General features: G+C 58.7%; 2 protein-coding genes across 8 annotated transcripts; one reads left to right on the top strand and one right to left on the bottom strand.

Moving 5' to 3' along the window:
- The first annotated feature begins 4,276 nt into the window (after window positions 1-4,276).
- On the top strand, window positions 4,277-11,106 carry TMEM9 (transmembrane protein 9). Of its 4 annotated transcripts, none has more exons than XM_051808785.1 (6): window positions 4,277-4,325; window positions 6,609-6,710; window positions 7,093-7,184; window positions 7,612-7,720; window positions 8,536-8,667; window positions 9,947-11,106. In XM_051808785.1, exons 2-6 carry the CDS (start codon window positions 6,618-6,620, stop codon window positions 10,094-10,096), a joined length of 576 nt encoding a protein of 191 aa, XP_051664745.1. In that variant the 5' UTR covers window positions 4,277-4,325; window positions 6,609-6,617; the 3' UTR covers window positions 10,097-11,106. The 4 variants fall into 4 exon arrangements, with proteins under 4 accessions (XP_051664745.1, XP_051664744.1, XP_051664747.1 ...); XM_051808784.1 differs by lacking the exon at window positions 4,277-4,325 and adding an exon at window positions 4,369-4,545; XM_051808787.1 differs by lacking the exon at window positions 4,277-4,325 and adding an exon at window positions 4,556-4,621.
- On the bottom strand, window positions 11,102-18,610 carry LOC127480533 (alpha-1,6-mannosyl-glycoprotein 4-beta-N-acetylglucosaminyltransferase-like). Of its 4 annotated transcripts, none has more exons than XM_051808745.1 (4): window positions 18,511-18,610; window positions 14,711-14,849; window positions 14,258-14,405; window positions 11,102-13,308 (listed from the first exon to the last, which is right to left on the bottom strand). In XM_051808745.1, the coding sequence occupies exons 2-4, from the start codon at window positions 14,822-14,824 to the stop codon at window positions 12,164-12,166; spliced, it is 1,407 nt and encodes a 468-aa protein (XP_051664705.1). In that variant the 5' UTR covers window positions 14,825-14,849; window positions 18,511-18,610; the 3' UTR covers window positions 11,102-12,163. The 4 variants fall into 4 exon arrangements, with proteins under 4 accessions (XP_051664705.1, XP_051664707.1, XP_051664706.1 ...); XM_051808747.1 differs by lacking the exon at window positions 18,511-18,610 and adding an exon at window positions 17,548-18,080; XM_051808746.1 differs by lacking the exon at window positions 18,511-18,610 and adding an exon at window positions 15,465-15,869.
- Window positions 18,611-21,223: the final 2,613 nt, after the last annotated feature.

Here is a 21,223-nt window from a genome sequence, read left to right as displayed (position 1 = left end):
CACAGTGACACTGTGACACACACAGTGACACCGGATCTCCCAGGTTATCAGAGTCCAGTGTGCTGGGAGAGCCACATCTCCTGTCAACTCCCACGCACACACCAGCTGCTCCTGCCTGTGACTGACAGGGTTTGTTGTGCTCACAAGTCTCCATAAGGCCTCTGCACAGCTTTTTAAGACCGTCAGGTCTTTCATGCTGGGAGGAGCCCTCAAGAAATCACCCTCACAAGCAGGTCTTGTGATCCTCACAAGCTTTTCAGCCACCCTCACAGCACTGCTGAGGACCATTCGACTGAGGAAACCACTTCCTTGGAGTTGTAAGGGAGCTGACAGCAAAAAGAGGAGGAGAATTGCTGTTCCTTGGTCTAACCAACCACCCTGCACAAGGAAGAGCCCTGTAGGTTGGCCCAATGCCCAAGCACCTTTGAATCTTCTCTGTTTACAGTTCTCAAAGCATTTCATTTTGCTCTTAATACAAAGACCAGATCATCTTGTTGCAGGTGAAGAATGATAGGATGAATTATAGGATGCTTTTATAACGGCAGGATGTATTTCTAGAATATTTACAAGTCAGTCTGTGAGTTCACAATTCAAAATAAATTGCCCTTGAGGCACGTGGCAGGTGATGTGAGCCCAGCGCTGTGCCGGAAGGAGGTTTGCAGTGCTGTCACCCACACCCGTGTCCACAGGGAACAAGGACAAGCTGTTCCTGTGTGTCCTCAGCCTTGTTAACAAAAATGCCACCTGTCCTTCAGGCACTGACACCACGAGTGCCAGCGAGGCCTCGTTCCGTGGGTAAGGGGACAGGGACAGCTCAGGGCATTAACAGCCTGACGTCCTTCCCCTCTTCTGCACGTTTGTGTTTCTTTGTTTCCTGTGCTGATCTCTGATTCCCTTTCCCTCCGTGCCACAGGAATTGGGTTTGGCCTCTATTCCCACCGGCCCACGGGAGGCTCCTCTGAGGCACCTCTCACCTGTCTGCTGCCAACAAAGGCAGGAATGGGGAACCAACAGCCCCACGGTGCCATTGCTGACCCTGAGGTCTCCAAGGCAGGATGAAGCCTCCTGCCAGAGCACTGTGTTAGTCCCACATCCCTGCAGGTCAGTGGCTGAAGTTAACCCAAGTTACTGGGAATTCAGTAAGGGTTCAGGACCCACTACTGGAGAGGTTTTTTAAGGGATCTGTATTAGACACACTGAGAAATTCAGGAAACATGAAACACTTGGGAATGAGCAACAAAGCTGAGCAACAGGTATGGAGAAATAAAGCAGCAAATCCTGCTCCCTCCAGGCAAACTCTCTTTTGCCACTGCTGCTGGGCTTTAAAAACAGTGACAGGGATGACTTCCAGAAGATAACTGAGCCTGCTGCATCCCAGTTATCTGGGACAGGCAAAAAGGCTTCTGGGCAGGGGGAAAGCCAGCAAGGAAGGGACCAGGAAATGGTCTCCTGGAGGAGTGTGTGAGATCTCCCTCCCATCACTACACAGGAAATGCACATGCAGCTCCCCCTCCCATCCAAGGAATCGGAAACCAGTCTCTTGGAAAAGGGACTTGAACTGAAATGCAACTTTCAAGCTCATCTTGTGCTGGCTGGGTCTGTTTTTAAGGCACTCACCAAAAAAACCTGATCCCTGCACGTGGTCTTTTAGCTGCCTGGGCCATTCCTTTGCCTCCTCCAAGGGCATTTTCCAGTGTCTTGTCACCAGCTCAGCTGCTTCCTCCAGGTGTCAATCCAGCCTCCTCCAGCCCCCCAAGGAGCAGTGGGATGTACCTTTGGGCTGAAAGAGAACACAGAAGAACAGATTGCTGTGACAACAGGCATGTCAGAGGAGATAAAAATACCTCCTCACCAGCCTGGTGAAAGTCAGTAACAGAAAATCCCTGTGGTCATGTGGCTTTCAAACCTGCACAAACTCAGCCCTGTCCCAGCACTGACTGCCTGGCCAGGCCCAGGCCTCTGCTCTGCAGGGACATCTCTGGGTTAGCACCAAAGAGCTTCTTCCGCTCGGCAACACTGGAGTAGGAGGAAGGAATTAGAGGTCCTTTGTGCATCTAATACCCAGGATTATTCTCATGGAATATTTCCTTGGATCAGTCCAGCTGACTTGGGCCACAGTCTCGTACAGGCTCCAGTGAGTGGGGAGGGAATGCAGCCGTGGCAGGGCTAGGGTTTTACACATTACAGCAATGGGGTGAGAAAACTATTTACACCATTATTTACAAGAGCATGCAGTGACAGGACAAGGGGGAATGGTTTCCCACTGCCAGAGGGCAGGGTTAGATGGGATATTGGGGAGGAATTCTTCCCTGTGAGGGTGGCGAGGCCCTGGCACAGGCTGCCCAGAGAAGCTGTGGATGGATCCCTGGAAGTGACCAAGGCCAGGTTGGAGCAACCTGGGCTAGTGGAAAGTGTCCCTGCCTGTGGCAGGGGTGGAATGGGATGAGCTTTAAGGTCCCTTCCAACCCAAACCATTCTGGGATTCTATGAAAACACTTTTACATTGGCAATTCCCATATTGGGTGCATGGAGCAGTTTTAAAGCCTGGCAGTCTCCACAGCAAGTACATTCTACAAACCCTAAAACGAGCAGTCTCAATTATTTACTCATTTATAAAGTTAAAACTATCAGACAGACAGAACCATCTCTCAGACAGACATTCCCCTCTGACTGCCATGTATTTTTGGCTGAAGGTATCTCTCCAACTCTCTAACAGGAGGGGGGAGCCGGGGGAGGTCAGGCTCTCTTCCCAGGGAACAAGGGACAGGAGGAGAGGAAACAGCCTCAAGCTGCAACAGGGGAGGTTCGAGTTGGACATCAGGGGGAATTTCTTCCTGGAAAGGGTTGTTAAACTTCTGAGGGGGCTGCCCAGGAAGGTGGTGGAGTCACCACCCCTGGAAGTGTCCAAGGAATGACTGGACGTGGCACTCAGTGCTCTGGGCTGTTTGACAAGGTGGTGACTGGTCACAGGTTGGACTCGATGAAATTGGAGGTCTTTTCCAACCCAATTGATTCTCTTTCTAGAGGTTAAACCAGAAGTTTGGGTCCCTTTTTCTATCAGTGGGGTTTTTTACCTGAAAAAGAATTAGATCCTGACTTTATCCAGCGTCACAGACCAGGTAAATCTGCACCAGGTAAACCAGCAAAATGCCAGAGAATCACTTCGACCCCTCCAGCTGCAGAGCGGAGCCTCCCAGGGAGCTGCCACTGGAGCAGGTCCAAGGATGAGGGTATTTGCACACCTGAAAGGTGCAGACAGAGAAAATGGGGTAAAACTGAGATAATTCTAGAGCCAGATCTCTCAGGAATGTTCTCTTTGGGCAAACGCAAGACCCCATGGCCTTGGAAAGGCCCAGCATATCTTTTGGAACAAGGACAGGACAAAATGAGTCACTGGTCTCTAATACAAGAGCTTGATGGCAGGACTGCAGCCTTCGAGCCTGGAGGATCACCAATATCATCTATGAGCGTAGATCGGCCAAAAACATAACCAAGGGCACCATTGCAGCCCGGGATCTCCCCTCTGATGGGCACAGCAGCACCACTGCTGTGAGGGGAGAGCAGCAGCTGAGGGGGAACGGGATGTGAGGGGGGAATGGGGGTGTGAGGGGGGAATGGAGCTTTGAGGGGGGAATGGGGCTGTGAGGGGGGAACGGGGCTGTGAGGGGGGAACGGGGCTGTGAGGGGAGAACGGGATGTGAGGGGGAATGGGGCTGTGAAGGGGGAATGGGGCTGTGATGGGAATGCCTAAGCATGTGAGGGAAAATGGGGCTGCGAAGGAAAATGGAGCTGCGAGAGGAGAGCGGGTGTGAGGGGAGAGCCCGAGGCTGTGAGGGGAGAGCGGGGTTGTGAGAGGGGAACGGGGCTGTGAGAGGGAAACAGGGATGTGAGGGGGAAATAGGGGTGTGAGGGGAGAGCCCGAGGCTGTGAAGGAAAATGGGGCTTTGAGGGCAGAGCGGGGCTGTCCCGCGGCTCAATCCCAGGACGGAGCGGCCCAGCCCCACGACGGGAGCCCAGCGGGAGCTGCCGCGCCACGTCCGCCGAACACCGCCCGGCCACGGTAATGCCGCCCCGGCAACCCCCAGAGCGGGACCATGCCGCACCCTCCCACTCCCCCATCCCCTCAGCTCTGCGGGGCGCGGAGGAGACGCGCACCCTCCCTCAGCACCCGGCCCCGTCCTCTGCCTTCCTATTGGCCACGGGTGCTGCCTGTCACGGATCGTCACGCGCGGCAGCCAATGGGCTCTCAGGGAGCGGGGCGGGGGCGGGGCTCGCAGGGCGGGGCCGGGGGCTGTGGCGGTGGCGCGGGCCCGTGTGAGGGGCAGGTAGGGCGGGGGGGCCGCGGGGCCGCGCTCGGGCGGGCTGAGGGGGGAGCGGCCCCTCATGGCCCCTCACGGCCCCGCTCCGCTTCACCCCCCGGGGCTGCGGGGCAGCTCGGGCAGGGGGCCGGGCTGGATCACCGCAGGCATCCCGGGAGGCCGGGCTGTGGGAGTCCCTGGAGGGCTGAGCATCCGCGGGCCTTCGGCGGGAACTGAGGGGAGCCCGGTCGGTGTCGGGGGTGGTTCGAGCACAGATGGTGCAAAAGGGGGTCGGATCCATCGCAGTCTTAGAAGGGCTCCGGGTGATTTTCACAGAATCATCCCAGAGTGGTTCGGGTTGGGAGGGACCCTAAAACTCATCCAGTGCCACCCCCTGCCCTGGGCAGGGACACCTTCCATTGACCAAGTTGCTCCAAGCCCCGTCCAGCCTGGCCCTGGACACTCCCAGGGATGGGGCCGTTCAGGGTGGGGAGGTTACTGGGAGAAGGGGCACGGGCTGGGTGTGTGCGAGCATCACTCTAGGGGTTCATTCCTGGGGGCTGCCACGCTCAGTTACAGCCCCAGGACCTTCACCTTCACCTTAACCACCCATCTCCTTTGGGGCAGATCCTTTTGGACAGACGGCTGCTGTGGGCTGGGCTGCTCGTCTGGAACACAGTAGCTCTAAGGCACGTGTGCATGTGCCCCTTTGCTGTCAGAGTCAGAAAGAACCACAGATAAATTATCCTTTGTGTGGCCGTGGGTGTTTTACAGTTCACGGTGGGTGGACTCTGTCCAGGTGCCATTCTAAGTTTTTATTTAGGGTAGAACAGATCATGTGTTTTCCCCTGCTTTTGTTAAAATGGCATTTATGAGTTGACCAGATGTTCTGAATTCAATTGAGAGGCTAAATCTCAATTCCAGGCACCCGCCCTACTGTTGAGTTAAAAATTCAAACCAAAGTGCAAACCCACGTACAATGGGGGACGTGCAGCTCAGCTCAGTCCTGTTCCCCAGATTTGTGGTGAGGACCTGAAACCCTGACATGCAGGGGAGTCTGCCAGGAAAGGACCGCTGTTTGAGGAGATTGTTGAAACTCTGGTGCAAAGGGTTAATAAATCCTGGGCTGAGGAGATAGGACTGGAATGCATTTTGGTGGGTTTTGGCAGGCCAGCTTGTTAGAAGTGGCTGGTGTTTTGTTTAGATAAAGAAGAAAGGAACTTGGTGTTGGTATTCCATTATGTGAGTTTATAGTGTTGTTAAAGATAAAGCAAAGAATATTGCAGTGATGTAAATCCCAATGGAATCAACATCAGGTGATGGAGTAGAAGTACCCGGAGTGAGCTGTGGGATTAACGTGGAGCTGATTACTGAAGGTGTAAATTCCCTTCCCTGAGTAAAGCTCTGCTGAAGTGGCTTTTCTGAGCTGTCCCAAGGTCCCCAAGACCTGCTCCTCCTTTTCTGCCCCTGAGGGTGAACACCAGCCTGATCAAGGCCAGCTTGGCCTTGTGCAGAGAAATTAATATTCTTATGGACTTGTGCAAACACACATCTCTGGAACAGCTTTATCCTTGCACATGGGGGCTGGAATGAGATGATCCTTAGGGTCCCTTCCAACCCAAACCATTCTGGGTTCTGTGATTAATGAATTTATCAAGCTGCCAGCTTGGAATAATTGTAAAATCGGGATTTTACTGAACAGGTATCTTAAGGCTAAAGGAGGTTTAAGAATCAGTTTGGAATACTTAGGAATATTCCACCCCTTTCCCATGGCTCATGGCTAATGATAGGCAAATACACTGGTTCCTTCAGCAGCAAAACTTTTGAGTATCAGAAGATGAGTGATTTAACTTTTATGACACAAAAGTTTATTTAACTTTATGACAGCAGTGAGGCCCCAGTGTGCTGCAAGGTCGCTCTTGCTCTGTGGTTTTCCTGGTTCTGTATTTTTTACAGAGCACAACTGTCAGCAGCAAAATACCTGTTGCAGGGCTCCACAGCAGTAAGAGAGGAACAGGAGGTTTTGTGCAAGTCAAACTGTGAGGAAATCAAGGATGTTTTTGCGGGGCTGGGGTAGTTTGGATGTGTGTTTGTAGGGGGTGTGGAAGCTCTTCAGATAGGAGTGTTTTTTGGGATCTGTGTAAAGCGTTCCCAGGAGTTTCTGGCTGGCATCAGCTGTGATTCAGGGATAAAATCCTCCTTCCTGGGCAACACTGAGGCGAGTGGGCCAAAAAAAGAGCTCTGACTCCCTCGTTGTGGCTGCGTTCAGATGAGATCCTCCATCCTGGATGTGAGTTTTTGTTCCCTCAGGCTCCCAGGATGTTTGCCCAGTGCTCCCGGAATTCCGTGAGCCCCGTGGTGCTGCTGGTGCTGCTGGGCTGCCTCCTGTGCCCCCCAGCACAGGCCAGCAAGGTGGGTGACAGCGTCGGGCACCGTGGGAGGGGCACAGCAGAGCCAGAACGGCAGAGGAGCAGCTGGGGATGTTTGCAAAGATAAGGAATGGATTTGTGGGGCGTTTACTGTGTAGGGCTGGGACTGCTGTGACAGTGGCCCCTGCCCTGCCTTCTGCTGGGCTTTGGAGTTTGCATTTTAAAATGTGTTTGAAAAGCACCTGGCTGGAGGTGCTGGAAGTGGCCGAGGTGCTCTGGGACATGGAAGAAGGGAAGTGGGGGGAGGTGTTCTCTGGGGTGGAGTGTTCTCTGTCCCAGAGGACGTTCAGCCTGTCCCCAGCCCGGGGTGGTGAGGGTGGCAGAACTGGGGGTTCCCTCCCTCACTGGCTCCCCTGCCCCCGCAGAGCTCCGAGGACATTCGCTGCAAGTGCATCTGCCCCCCGTACCGGAACATCAGCGGGCACATCTACAACAAGAATGTGTCCCAGAAGGACTGGTGAGTTGGGCTGGAAGCCTGAGGGCTCAGTCCATGAGAGCCACCAACGCTGCAGAGTTGGCTGCTGGTGCCAACCCTGCCTTTTGTTTGCAGAGGGAGCTGTGGTAGGTGATGTTCAACCCAGGCCAGGGGCGGTTTTTAAACAGAAATCGAGGAATCTGGGATGATTTCTTAACCCACGGCTCTTGGCAGGTGTCAAGTGTACCCTCCAGTCGCCCTCACCTGGACTGGATCCCTGCAAAAGGCACTTGGACAGTCTGTCCCAGGACTAGCTGAGCTGTGAGGGGAGCTCCTAAAACCGGATCGGCGTTATCAGCCTGCAGGGAAAGCTGGGACACACAAAAGTGTCACCCCAATGTCCTTCCACAGAGCACTGGTTTCACCTTCACCTTGTCCTGCTGCTGACCTTGGTTTGTTTGTGCTGCAGCAACTGCCTGCACGTGGTGGAGCCCATGCCAGTGCCCGGGAACGATGTGGAGGCCTATTGCCTGCTCTGCGAGTGCAAGTACGAGGAGCGCAGCACCACCACCATCAAGGTAAGGGCAGCTCTGTCCCCGGGCCTGGCTCCTTCTCCTGGCCAGGCCGTGCCAGCCCAGGCACTGCTGCACTGCTGGGTTCCTGCAGAAGAGCCCAGAAGGAGAAAATCCAACTGTCACGGTGGGTACACTGTGGCAGTGCCAGGAGCTCACTCGCTACAACTCCCTGGAAGGAGGCTGGAGCCAGGTGGGGACTGGGCTCTGCTCCCAGACAGCCAGTGACAGGAGGAGAGGACACAGTCTTAAGCTGCACTGGGGAGATTTAGGTTGGACATTAGGAAGAAATTCTTCACAGAAAGGGTGATTACATATTGGAAGGGGCTGCCCAGGGAGGCAGTGGAGTCACTGTCCTTGGAGGTGTCCAAGGAATGACTGGACGTGGCACTTGGTGCTCTGGGCTGGGTGACAAGGTGGGGATCGGTCACAGGTTGGACTCGATGATCTCAGAGGTCTTTTCTCACCTAACTGATTCTGTGATTTCTGTGTCTGAGTCAGGAATGCTCCTGGCTGTGAGGAGCTGCAAGAAGAGTCTTCTTGCTGGGGATGTGTGACAGTGCCAAGCACCTCTGAGCAGGAACCCATCTCTTGGTGTCCTCTCACGTGCAGCACGTGGCCTGAGCTGGCACAGTGAGGAGGGTCAGCACAGCCTGTGCAGTGACAGCACATCATCAGCCCCTGGCAAGGGCAGGAGACCTTGTGAGCAAAACGAGAATGAGAGAAGAGATCAAACACCAGAGGCAGCTGCAAAGGACCTTGTGACCTCTGTGGTGCTTCTTCCCCACGGTGCTGATCCTTTCCAACGTGCTCCTCTCCAGGTGATCATCATCATCTACCTGTCGGTGGTGGGGGCCCTGCTGCTGTACATGGCCTTCCTGGTGCTCGTGGACCCCCTGATCCGCAAGCCCGACCCCTACACCCACCCCCTGCACAACGAGGAGGAGAGCGAGGTGAGGCTGCTCGTGGGGCAGACAGGGTGACAGGAGAGTGGGTGACAGGGAAACAGTGACCTCCTGTCTCCTCTGAGCCAGGGAGGGACCAGCACTGCTGCTTTGGGGGCACCCACACAGGGGAACACTTCGATCAGATCTGTGCAAGTCCTGCGGAAGCACAGGGAACAATCAAAGTTCTAACCTTAAAAGGTCTCAAAGTTCTACCCCTAACCCTGACCCTGTCCTCTGTGGCAGGGGGTGACGTTGTCCCAAGTGGCCTGAATTTGGTCTGTCTGTCCAGATGGAACCAAAACTCAAACGGATCCTATTTGTGCAGTGGCCCAGGTGGAGTCACTTGGTGCTGAGCTTCCAGGGAAGGATGGGCTTAAGTAGTTGCTGGAACATCTTATAGACACGTCAAAGAGCAGCCTCGAGGGGCTGTTTGACCCTGCTCTGGGGCTGGGCCCTGTTGTAGCCAGGCTGTTGGTCCTTGTGTTTCTCCCCAGAGCAGAATTTCATTCAGATCCTATCTTTCTGGGGGACACTGGCATACAAAGCTTGGTCAGAAAGATCAGGACCTAGCAGCAAGGAGAGAGTCTCTCTGTCTCTCACACACATACACACATTTTGGGGGAGGACAAATTTCTTGCTGCACGAAATTCCTGCAATTTTAGCACTGGATCAGATTGTCCTGTTTGTATTTTAAGTATAAACTATTTGGCTCAATTCTTTCATACTATGATATAAGTGAGGAGTAGCTGCTCCAGTGTGCCCAGTCCCTCCATTACCACCCTCTGCTGAAAAAGGAGGTCCTGCAGGAGGAGGTGAGCTGTATCCTAGAATTGTGGGTTCGCTCCCTGCACCACAGCAATGATCCAGAGTTAGATCCGGGTGCACTCTGTCAATGCCTGGTGTGAGGTGAGCTTTATCTTAGTGCTGGCTTCTGGGACAGGCCTTGGTGCTCGTGTGCCACGACAGATGCCCATCCACAGCAGCAGTCTCTGGCTCTGTTTCAGGGGGTGCTGTGGTTCACTGTGGCTCCTTGCAGACTCCAAGCAGTGGGTTTCCAGCAGAGCTTTAGACTTGGTGCAGTTCCTGTCCTGGGGGCTTTTTTATGGGTGGTCCCCACGAGAGAGGAGTTGGGGGGCTGATGTTGAGGAGCTCTGGAAAGGTGGTTCTTCCTCAGGACAACTCAAGCCTTGAGTTGCTCCTTCAGTTGTGGTTTCTCCCGGAGTCAGTTGTGGTTTCTCCCGGGCTGGGCACTCCCAGATTGCCACACCGCTCCCTTCCCTCGCAGGACACTCGCTCCTTGGCCGCAGTGCCCACCCCAGCGGGAGCCAGAGCCAACACGGTGCTGGAGCGCGTGGAGGGGGCCCAGCAGCGCTGGAAGAGGCAGGTGCAGGAGCAGAGGAAGACGGTGTTTGACCGGCACAAGATGCTGAGTTAGATCCCTGTGGGCCCTCGGCATCGCTTCCCAGGACACGGGGCAGCTCCTGGAGCAGCCGCACAGGGGTCACCGTCAGGACACCGCGGTGTGGGACCGAAAGCTCCAACCCTTCCCTGATTCACCGTCTCCATCAGCCCCAAATGCCTCCCCTGGTTCTGGCCCTGCCCTTCCCCTCTCAGAGCCCAGAGGCTCCTTCCCCTGCCCGGCTGATCCTGGGGCTGTGTGTGGAAGCCCCGGACTCCTGGGGCTCCATCAGCCCACCCCACCTCAGACAGGGATCTCAGCACGGAGCGCTGGCAGCTGGCTGAGTCTTCTGCCGATAAAAACAGTGGGGTAATTTTGATGTGAGATAAATTACGTGATGCTCCTTCAGGATGAAGCAGTCACCTCCTCCTCCTCTTCCTCCGGCGTGCACTGATGTTAACTGGGCATTGTGGTGCACGTGTGCAGCACTGGGAGGAAGAGGAGGGGGTTCCTGCCAGCTGCTGCTTCCACTTATCCTGGTGTACATGGAGAGGTTCCACACCCCAGTGAAGTCTGTCCAGGTTTACACCAGCACAACCAAGGCTGCAGCTTGTTTCTGTGCAGGTGAACATCACCAACCCAATTAGTACCTGCAGCAGGAAGAGTCCAGCAGGTAAAACCAGCTGATTTACATTTATATCTTTTCATTCTTTAGCAGTGGGTAAAAACCTCCTGGGGAGAAACCTTTCTGTTTGTACCTGTGCTGGTGACCCTTGGTGTTCTCCCGGTGAGGGCAGAGCATTTGTGTCCAAGAGAACCAGGGCAAAGGCTCTCCTGGAGCACTGGAAACACTTGTCTGGGCCTTGGGGCCCTGGGGAGGGGACACTTGTGCTACTCAAAGCACTCTGAGAGCTCTGGCCAGACTTGGGCTTGTGTGGAGGAAACCAAAGTGATTCTGTGATGTGCACACTGAGAACATTTGGAACGTCAGGAGGTGCTGGAGTTCATCATGTAGCATCTCTCTATTAAATGCAGACAAAGATCCACTACCTGTGTGGCTTTTTTGGGGGGAAAAAGTCCCCTCATGCCAGGTCTGGGGCTCTCCAGTGCCTTCCAGTGCCTGGCAGGTGAGTTGATGCCACTCAAGCCAGAGCTGTGGTTATGGCATTCAGGTGTTTGGGCACTGCAGGTGTGTCCCTGGGTTGGAAAAGACCCTCTGAGATCTTCCAGTCCAGTCTGGGACCATGATTATGACCCTGCCAGACAAACCCAAACAGAAGCTTCTGGGGGCCTGTGTGTTCCCCAGTTCCCCTCCAGCCCCTCACTGGGCTGAAAAGGACCCTGAGCTCCACGTTCTCCTGAGGTCACATTTTCCTTGACCCGTCCTTGTTCCCTGGAGCTCAGTTCTGGACCTTTCTCCCCCTTGTAGAAACCACATCTTGCCTGTCCTTTCCTCCAGGTGGGAATCCTGCATGGACACAGGGTGTGGTCCCTGGGAACGGATTTCTTTCCTCCCTCGAGGGGGGAACAAGCAGCCCGTGAGAGACTGAGCCGGCACGATGGGTCCATCTGGTGGCCACCGCCCACCTCGGTCAGCACCGGGACCTGGCTGGTCACCAGTCAGGGGCTTTGGGGAGCACCAGCCCCAGACCTTCCCCTGACCCCTCCCAGGAACAGCTCGGAAATGGGATAGGAGGGGAGGAAAAGAATGCAGTTAGCAATCAGGAGTTTGGGTGAGTTAGAAAACTTAGGGAAGGGACGATGTGGAGAGGCTGCAAAAACTGCCAATGCCTGATTAATAACTTGATTTGTTAATTAATTGATCAGCTTTGTCCTGTACATCATCCTCCCTGGGAGGAAATGTTTTCTACTGCCCAGGCTCTTCCCCTCCCTGTACCTGCTCCACTGCTCACTGGGGCATCCCCTGAGTGGGCACATCCTGGTGGGCCCTGCTCCTGGCCCCGTCCACATCCCACAGCAGTGCTTCCCGTCCCTTGGCAGATGCCAGCAGGAGTCAATAATTTAATTCCTTATCAAAAAACGGGAATGAGAAAAATAAAGGACCTCTGGGAACAAGAGCCAGCTGTGCCCTGACAGCCGTGCTCAGGTGCCCGCCGCGGTCCAGACGTCGATGCTCCGGATGATGAGCCACTCGCTCTGGGCCCGGGTTACCCGGATCCTCACGCACTCCACGGGGCCGGGGACACCCCTCTCCAGCCCCCGCTGGTCCACGGTGCCCTTCTCGAAGGCTCCCACCAGGATGTAGGTGGAGCAGTCGCGGCCGTCGCGGCGGCGCCGCCGGCCCAGCTCCAGCACCCCCGCGCGCAGGAAGTCCCCGCGGCGCTCCGGGGAGCCCGTGAGCACCCGCACGCGGCTGACGAGGGCCGGCTGCCGGAACACCACGGAGAAGACGCTGCCGGCTGCTGGGTCCTTCCCCCAGAAATAGCCCTCTGCCGAGCTGTAGGCCTTGAGGGGCTCGTAGTGCTCGAAGACGGCCATGCTGGTGTACAAGGACGCCGGAGGGTTGTCCGGAACGTCCAAGGCATCGGCCTGGAAATCGTCGTCCTCCAGCCGGTTGACGGTGCCCTGGAAGGAGGAGTAGAGGCCCATGTGCTGGAAGAGGGACGGCTTGAAGCGGATGACGTCCTTCTGGGTGAGCAGGTGGCGGAAGTGCACGAGCAGCCAGTCACAGGGCATCTCCTGGTAGAAGAGGAGGAGGAAGCGAGCCAGGCGAGGGAGGTCGCTGGAGCGGTAGAGCTTTCCAATGTAGCCCAGCTTGGAGAACTCCAGGGTGGCCCAGTTGGAGCCCTCCTGGGAGGCCAGAGCCTTGCGGATGGCCGTCAGGAAGGAGCGGGCGCACCACACGTCGTCCTCGATCATCAGGTAGTAGGAGGAGAGGTTGGCGGCGAAGGCGAGCAGGAAGGCGTAGTCCACGTTCTGCTTGGAGCGGAACCTCACCCGCTCCTCGGGGTCGTTGAAGTTCCTCTTGAGCCCTTCCAGGGTGGGGTAGAGCTCGTGGGGGGCGTGGATGAGCAGCAGCCGGCCCAGGAGGATGTGGCGAGCGAACTTCTGGGCGATGCCGAGGGCGACGCGCGCGTTCCAGCCGGGATCCGCGTCGGCCAGGTGCACCACCACCACCATCTCCCGCAGCTCCTCCTCCGTGCACTGGCTGAACAGGGACTGCAGCGTGGCCGGCAGGTAGAAGCCGCGCGGCCGCCGCACCGACGCCAATCCCACCGCCAGGAATTCTGCACGGCAAAGGAAAGGCGTGACCTGGGATGCACCGGGGGGGGGTTCTTCCCTGCAGGCCACAAGGAGTGGGCTCCAAAAAGCTCTTCCCGTGGCCACCCCGCACCGTTAATGCTGTTTATAACCCCATGTCCAAGGTGGAGGGTCCTCTCTGAGCTGAAGCCCCCCCAGTGTCCCAGAAGGGGCCCAAAGGTCAGTGAGAGGATGGGATGAGGCAGCAGGAGCTCCTCTGAAGGAGAAATAGTTGGGAAAAACAACTTTAAAAAGCCAAACCCGGAGAAGTAACAGCACAGAGTCTACAGGGCAGGAACGGCTCATTGGCTTGGCTGCACATCCTGGAAGTGTGCCCTGCCCTGAACCTCGTGGAGATGCCCCACACTGGATGAGACATCAGTCCTGCCCTCCCCATGGCCCAGCAGGGGTTCAGCTTCTCCTGCTGCTGCTCCGTGCAGCACCATCCACGGGCTGGTTCCAGCACAGCCTCGCGTGGGGCTGCCCTGAGCTCCTTCCCCCGGGCTTTGTGTGGGAGCTGCTTTCAGTGCCCCTGCCCAAGAGCCTGGCCCACATCTCCCACCCTGTGTGGGTGTCCCCAGGGTCCAGCTCCACCCCCTCCACAAGAACCTCAACCCCAGGGAGGTGGGATCCCAGCCACCCTTCCCACAGAGGTGTGGGAACCCCAAAACGCCTGCGGTCACCCCAGTGCCAAGGTGTAGAAACATGGACCACGCTTGGAGCATGTGGACCTTCCCCTACGCCTGCAGCCCCCAGAGCAGTGTTGGCAGGTCCTCAGAGCCCCCCTGGGGTGTTGGCAGGTCCCCCACCCTGACAGGGTGGACACGGCCCCTCCCTGCCCCAGCAGCAGCAGCGATGAGTCTGTGCTGGGACAGCTGTGCTGGGACAGATGTGCAGACCCAGAGCCCTGCTCGGGCTGGGCTCCCAACCACTCACTTTTTTGGGGTGCCAGGGAACCAGCCAGGACATGGTAGGAGACGTTGTGGAGCGGGGAGAGCTCGTCCGTGTCCCTGAGGATGCGCTGGGCTCCTCCCGGCCGCAGCAGCTGCAGGATCGTGTCGGGGGTCAGGCCCCTCAGATCCACCTGGGGGGGAGCCACAGGGAGCCAGTTTAGAGCCCGGAGCACCACGGACACACAGGAGCAAGGGGGAATGACAGCAGGGGCCCCAGAAGTGATGGGGAACCCCTGACCTGCCCTCCAAGCTCCTGGATCCAGGGAGACCCCACTGCCCAGGGCAACTCCAGGGAGAGGAGAAGGCAGAGCTGGGGTTGGGGGTGACACAGTGCAGGGAAGGGAGCAGAACTGGGGCTGGGGTCCAGGTGGGGCAGGAAAAGATGGAGGATGCTCCAGTGGCCACTCCAGAGGGACATCAGTGGTTGGGAACTCACCTCCAGGGGATCCTGTTCCTGCTGGCTGCCCCCATGGAGGAGGAGGAGGAGGAGGAGGAGGAGGAAGGAGGCTGCGAGCACGGCGGTGAGGCAGCGCTTCAGGGAGCATCGCATCGCACCGGGCTGGCGCTGCCGAGGGCTGTGGAGGAAGGGGCATGTCGGGGAATAGCCAAGGAAAACCCCCATCCCCTGGATGGGACTCTAGGGCAGCACCTGGATGAACCCCTGGGACTGAGCCCTCTGGCCAGAGCACCCAGGGGTGCACACCCAGGGCACCCACGAGGCATCAGGGGGCACTTGTGCACGATCCCCTTTGGGCAGGTGGGGCAGGACACCCCAACTCAGCCAGGAAAACAATCAGCCAGGTACAAAATCCATCCCCAGCCCAGCCCCACAACACCCAGGCTGCCCTCAGACACCCCCTCAGCACCCCCAGAGCTGGAGATGGAAGAAATGCAGGTGCCACGTGCTCTGGGGAGGGCTTTTGGGTCATGGGGACGCCCGTGGAGCAGCCACCAACACCTCGGGACTCGGCACCGCGCCCTGGGAAACACTCGGGTCCCAAATGAGCCCGGGCTGCTCTCCCAGCACCACGAGGCTGAAGCAGCTCCCCCAGCCCCTCCTGCCCGCCCTACTCCCCTCCTGCCTCCAGGCAGGCCCCGCCCCAGCCACAGCCCCTGCTTGGAAGAACAAGGTGTCCCTGAGGGCACAGTGTCACCTTTGAGGAAGTCATGGTGCCCTTGAGATATTTTACCCTGTGGCAGAGGTGTGGCAGGAGCCTGAAAAACTCCTGTGTTTGCCTGGCGATTTTCCAGTTTAAATATGACTGGGGCCGCCCTGGAACAAGAGAAGCTGGAGACCAACCCAGTGCCCATCCTGGCAGGGCAGACACGCTCAGCCCATCCAAACTGCTCACAGCACCTGTTTGTCTTGGTCAAAAGCATCTTTGAGTGCAAACGTGGAGGAAAACCCCTCCTAAACCTTCCCAAACCAAGGCCGGGCTTCCCAGGACTTCTCCCTAAACACCTCCCTGCATCCACTGGGATGCTCCCAGCCCACCCACAGGCCCCAGGTGGCAACGCAGCACCTCTCTGGCACTGCCCCAGCATTTGCTGGGCTTACTTTAAGGAGAATCCCCTCAGTTTTCCTGCCCAGGAGTCCTCTGGGGGATTGTCAGCACCTCGCCAGGCTGGTGCCAAGCAGGTGCCCCTGATGCCACGGGCAGCCTGTCCTCGTGCCACTGCCCTCATCTGCCTGGGAACAGGGAGATAAACCCTTGGAGCCAGGGAGCTGCTCCCCCAGGGAGCAGCACAGCCCATCCTGGCCAGGAGAGCAGAGGAGCCTCCTCCCCTGGGCTGGAACCCGGCCGTGGGTGAGCTTTTGGGAGCACTCAGAGGAACAATGAGCTCCTGGAGCTGCTTAAAAATCTCTGTCGAGAGCAATGGAGCAAAGCCTCTCCTTCCCCCCCAAGCTCTGGGCCATGGGGAGCTCACCAGTTTATGGGGGAGAAGCCTTAGGGACCCAGCTGAGCTGTGGGGACATCACTCCCTGCAGCCATGCTGGATGTAGATTTCCAAGCCTGGACCCCTGGAATCTGAGCTGGGAAGGGCGAGGCTTGGTGGGCAGCACAGGCTGGGTGCTCGGTTACTCTGCGTGGCCAAAGGTTCTTCTGGCTGCTGGGGAGTGTCTGGCTGCCAACGGCCCATCCTGGATGGAAAACACCTCCAGCTCCCACAGGCAGCAGTTCCCTCCAAGGGAGCCCACAGGGAACAGGGGTCCCAGGCAGCTCTGGCAGGGCAGGTTTGACAGAGCAAAAGGATACGAGTGCTGCCCCATAATTAGCCCCCTAATTGGGCTTTGGATTTTTGCCCCCATGGAGACGCAAAGCAGCCCGCCTGGATGGGACAGCCAGGACACACCCGCTGGGCTGGGGGGACTCCAGGGAGCATCCCTGTCCCTGCTCCTGTCCCAGCACCTCAGGCACCTTCCCCACAGCTCAGCACCCCACTGGGGACATCCCTAGAAGCCACCCCGCTGTGGGGACACTGGCCAGGAGGAGCCAAACTCCTCCGCTCTGCCGGGAGACTCCAGAGCCAAACGGGCCGTGTGCCGGAGCAGCCGTGAGTCGGTCCAGGGAGAGGGGAAGGGACTGAGGGCACACGAGGCTGTGAGGAAGGGCCGGGTGATCCCGTGGGCAGGCAGCTCCAGCTGCTTCCGCTGGCACTGGGAGAACAGGGCTGGTTGCACAGGGAGGAGGGAACAGCCAGGGCTCCCTGTCCCTCTGCCTTTCCACGCCAGGGGAAACTGAGGCACGGAGAAAGCAGAAAGGATAAAGGCTGCACCACCCAGAGGGATGAACGCCAGGTCTCCTGTGGCACAGGTCAGTGCCCCTCCCCACCGCCCTGGGAGGCTCCCCGGGATGGAGAGGGACAGGGGGGAACCCAGAGCCAGAAGTCGAGTGGTGGGGGGGGACATGGCAAATTGGGGCAGCACAATGTCCCCGACGGGCAAATCGCCGTTTGGGGCTCCTGGGAGCCAGCCCGGGGTCCAGCCCCACAGGCTGTGGGTGTCTCTGCTCCGAGGGTGGTCCCACGGGGAGGAAGGAGGGGAAATGCCGTGTGTAGGTAGCGCACGACTCCAGGAGCCAAAGCCTTTGGTCAGCACAGGTGTCCCACAGCCCCCCAGCACAGGTGAGGGGTCACCTGGCTCCTCTCTGACAGCACAAGGACCCCGAGCCCACCACCCTGCCCTCACCCCCCGGCAGCCCTTCCCGTGCCCCCAGAGCTGGCTCCTGCCCGGGGGCGCTCCGGACGTGCCCCCGAGCGGCAGAGACTCACGGACGGGCGGCGGCCTCGCCGGCTCGGGTGTGCTCGGCCCTGGCAACTTCCCCGGGCTGGCCACTCGGGATCCTCGCTCGGCAAAGCCCCACCCCGAGCCCTCGCCTGCCTCCCGCAGAGGAGGAGCGTCGGCCGGAGCCTCTGCCCCGGGAGCCTCGGGAACCGGCCGGGCCGGGGGGGACCCCGGGGGGGACCCCAGAAATGGCAGCAGCCTCAGGACGGGCATCCCACCATGGCACCGGCTGTATCCCACCACCCCCATCTCCACTGGCAGCATCAACCCCCCCCGAGGGCTCTTGCCAAGCCTCAGCATCCCAAACTCCAGCTCCAACCTGCCACTTTGGTGGCACTGAGGGGAAAGCACGCCCTGCACACGGAGCTGGCACGGCTCTCTGCCCGTTTGTGTTCCAGCTCTTGGGCTGAGGTGGCAAAAACCTCAGGGGCTGCTGAGCCAGAACTGAACCCCTGGCACCCCGGGGCAGAGCTGGCTGCCTGGATCCCAGCCAGGATGCAGCCCAGGGACACCACAGCTTTCCTACACACCCAGGGACACCACAGCTTTCCTACACACCCAGGGACACCACGGCTTCCCCACCCAGCCCAGGGACACCATGGCTTCCCCACACAGCCCAGGTCCCCCTGGAGCACTGGGCATCACGGCTGGGCTGGGACTGAACCCCTGGTAACCCCCAGGAGCCAAGGTGTGGGCCCTTTCACGGCCCAGTTTGTTTCCAGCTTCTCCACTCTCCAAGCTTTGTTTGTCTCCCAGTTTCCCTCCTCTGGATCCACAGCAGGAACACGGCTCTGGAGCCCGATGGCATCACTTGTCCCCGGGTCAGAACCAGCCCAGCTCCTTCCAACACAGTCACTCACCCACAGCACCCAAACCCAGAGGAAGACCCTTCCCTCCCCCCAGTCCCACCCTCCCCATTTATTCCCACAGAGACCTGGATCCCACCTCACCTCCCTTGCTCTCCTTGCTGTCCTGGACCTCTCCTACATCCAGGAAGGCCCCACGTCTCTTCCAAGGCTCCGTCTTCTACAGATCCCCCGTGGTGACTTCCAGTCCCGGATCCTCACACGGGAACGGTGCCTGGGGCTCGTCTGCCAGGACAGAGGTGGCCACAGGGAGATGTTGCAGGGCAGGAAGCGGGTGATGGCACCGGGAAGGAGAGGGAGGAACATCCGCAGGCTCTCGGATCCGCTTTCCCCCGGTTTGGTTTTTAAATCCTTACACTCCCATGGTGGGATGCCAGTGGCTCTGTCCCCACGGGGGGTCTCGGGGGGGACACCCCCTGCCCTGGAGCAAGGGCAGCCTGGAATTCCCACCAGGGCAGGGGCTGGGAGACACCAGGAGGGCCCAGGGAGCCGGTCTGGTGCCCCCAGCAGAGGTTTATGTTCAGTGCCCTGGGGAGGAAGGGCCGCGGGACTCGGTGGCTCCTGGGAGGCGTCACAAGGGCAGCAGCCGCGGGAGGGGGAGGGCTTTTGTCACCACAGGTGTCCCATGACCCCCATCCCTGCAGGAAACAACAGGGCTGGGTCCTTCCTGTCCTTGTGGGAAGGAAGGGGAGGGTGGTGGGGCCAGCACGGCCCTGGGGTCTCGTCCCCAGCACAGCCCTGGGGACCCCAAAACAGCCCTGAGTCCCTGACTCAGCCCTGGGGTCCCCAACGCTTGTGGGTGCCACAGGCCCCTGCCATAGCAACATGGGGACCACCCAGCTCTGCAGCAGAGCCACTAAATCCCCCTTTGGTCCCCACATGCCTCCTCAGGGTACAGTGCTAGGGCAGGATTTGACCCTCTCCAGGCACACCCATCCTGCCTGGAGCAGCAGAGGAATGCCCAGCCAGGACACAGCCCCCAGTGCCAAGACAGGGTGCTCCTGGGTCCTCTTGCCCTCCAAAAGGTCCCACAAGCCCAGTCTGAGCCAGTCACCCCCTGTGCTATGGGACAAACCCCAAACAGTGTTTGGGATGCTAGAAAAGGGCTCTTCCACCCATCTCTCCTGTGAGGGGCACAGCACAACCCCAGCACCCAGAGCCACAGCACCCAGAGCCACTCCCAAACCTCCCACTGGCCCAAAACCCAAATGTGCTCTGCTCACTGAAATATTTGCCCTGGGGGACAGGGAGGGGGCTGAAAAAGGCACATTTTTGCTTGTTTTTGGAACAAGCTGGAGAATGAAAGAGAAGCCCCAGGTGCAGAGACTGTGGCTGTGCAGGCTGTGCACGGCCCAGCTCAGGGGGCCGGGGAGGACCAATTCTCCCAGTTCCCCCAGTTGGGGCTGGAGCAGAGCACTGGGGTGGGACAGGCACGAAGGGACCCAGGGCAGGGCCCAGCCACCTCCCCCAGGCACCCAGCCCTCAGCTCACCTGGCTCAGCTCCTGTTGGACACCAGATCCCTGACCAGGAGGGGAGGCCAAGCCTCCGTGTGTCCCCTGGGGCAGCAGAGAGCCAGGCCGGATCCATTACAGCCCTTCCATTATTCAGGAGCCCAGGCAGGACAAAGGGGAGGGACAACGGGGGAGGGAGAGGACGGGGGCTCCACTCCCCACAGTGCTGATGTGGGGCTCCATTTGCCCCCCCCCAGGGTCCCCTCTGAGCCACGTCCTGCAGAAAGGGGTGGCTGTCACACCAAACCACAGCCTCGCTGAAACCCACCCCTGGAGAGCACCAGAGTGGAGGGTTTTGGCAAGCAGGCTCTGAGAGAGGCTGGGCCCGGGGGACAGGGGTGGAAAGCCCCTGCTCAGGGCTGAGGTCTGGCCAAGTGGTGCTCACATCACCCATCAAACCTCAGCACCGGGGTCAGGTTCTGCTGCTGTGGGGAAGGCAGGAAGGGGAACAGCCACAGCCTGCAGAAATACTCGTAGGCAAGCAGAGCCCAACCTCCCCAGCTCCCCTGTCACAGCACCCCTGCCACCCCCACAGCACCCCTGCCACCCCCACAGCACCCTGCCACTCCCACAGTACCCCTGCCACCTCCACAGCACCCGTGTCACAGCACCCCTGCCACCCCCACAGCACCCCTGTCACCTCCACAGCACCCCTGCCACCCCCACAGCACCCCTGTCACAGCACCCCTGCCACCCCCACAGCACCCCTGCCACCTCCACAGCACCCCTGCCACCCCCACAGCACCCCTGCCACCTCCACAGCACCCCTGCCACCTCCACAGCACCCTGCCACCCCCACAGCACCCTGCCACCTCCACAGCACCCCTGTCACCTCCACAGCACCCCTGCCACCTCCACAGTGCCCCTGCCTCCACAGCCTCCCCACATGGATCAGCAGGGGTCCCTGATCCCTGCCACCTCCACTGACCAGCACCACAGTCACCAGAAGGTTTGTACAGGGAAAGAGTGAAAATCTTTCTTCCACATTTTATACATTTCAGCCTAGGAAAAGGCTGGTGTGGGAGAGACACCTCCGTCTGTATTTAAACAGCTGTATTTGGATGCAGCAAGCCTGTTGGTAGCAGGAAACATCCCATCCACCTGCTGTTCCAGCCCAGGATCAGCCCCAGGATTTACTCTGGGGTGGGTGCTGCTGGGTGGCCCTGCCCCAGCACACTGAGCACACCCTGGGCATGCCACACTCCTGGTTAGAACACACCCCTGCTCTCACAGAGGGCAGGAACACCCAGCCCCGGGAGCTGTTCTGTGTTTCTGCACAGAAGCA

The sequence above is a fragment of the Manacus candei genome, unplaced genomic scaffold (assembly GCF_025592945.1).
Source record: "Manacus candei isolate 608988 ecotype Guabito, Panama unplaced genomic scaffold, ASM2559294v1 h1tg000073l, whole genome shotgun sequence".
Lineage (NCBI taxonomy): Eukaryota > Metazoa > Chordata > Aves > Passeriformes > Pipridae > Manacus > Manacus candei.
The sequence above is the reverse complement of the archived record's forward strand: the minus strand, read 5'-3'. Positions and strand labels throughout refer to the sequence as shown.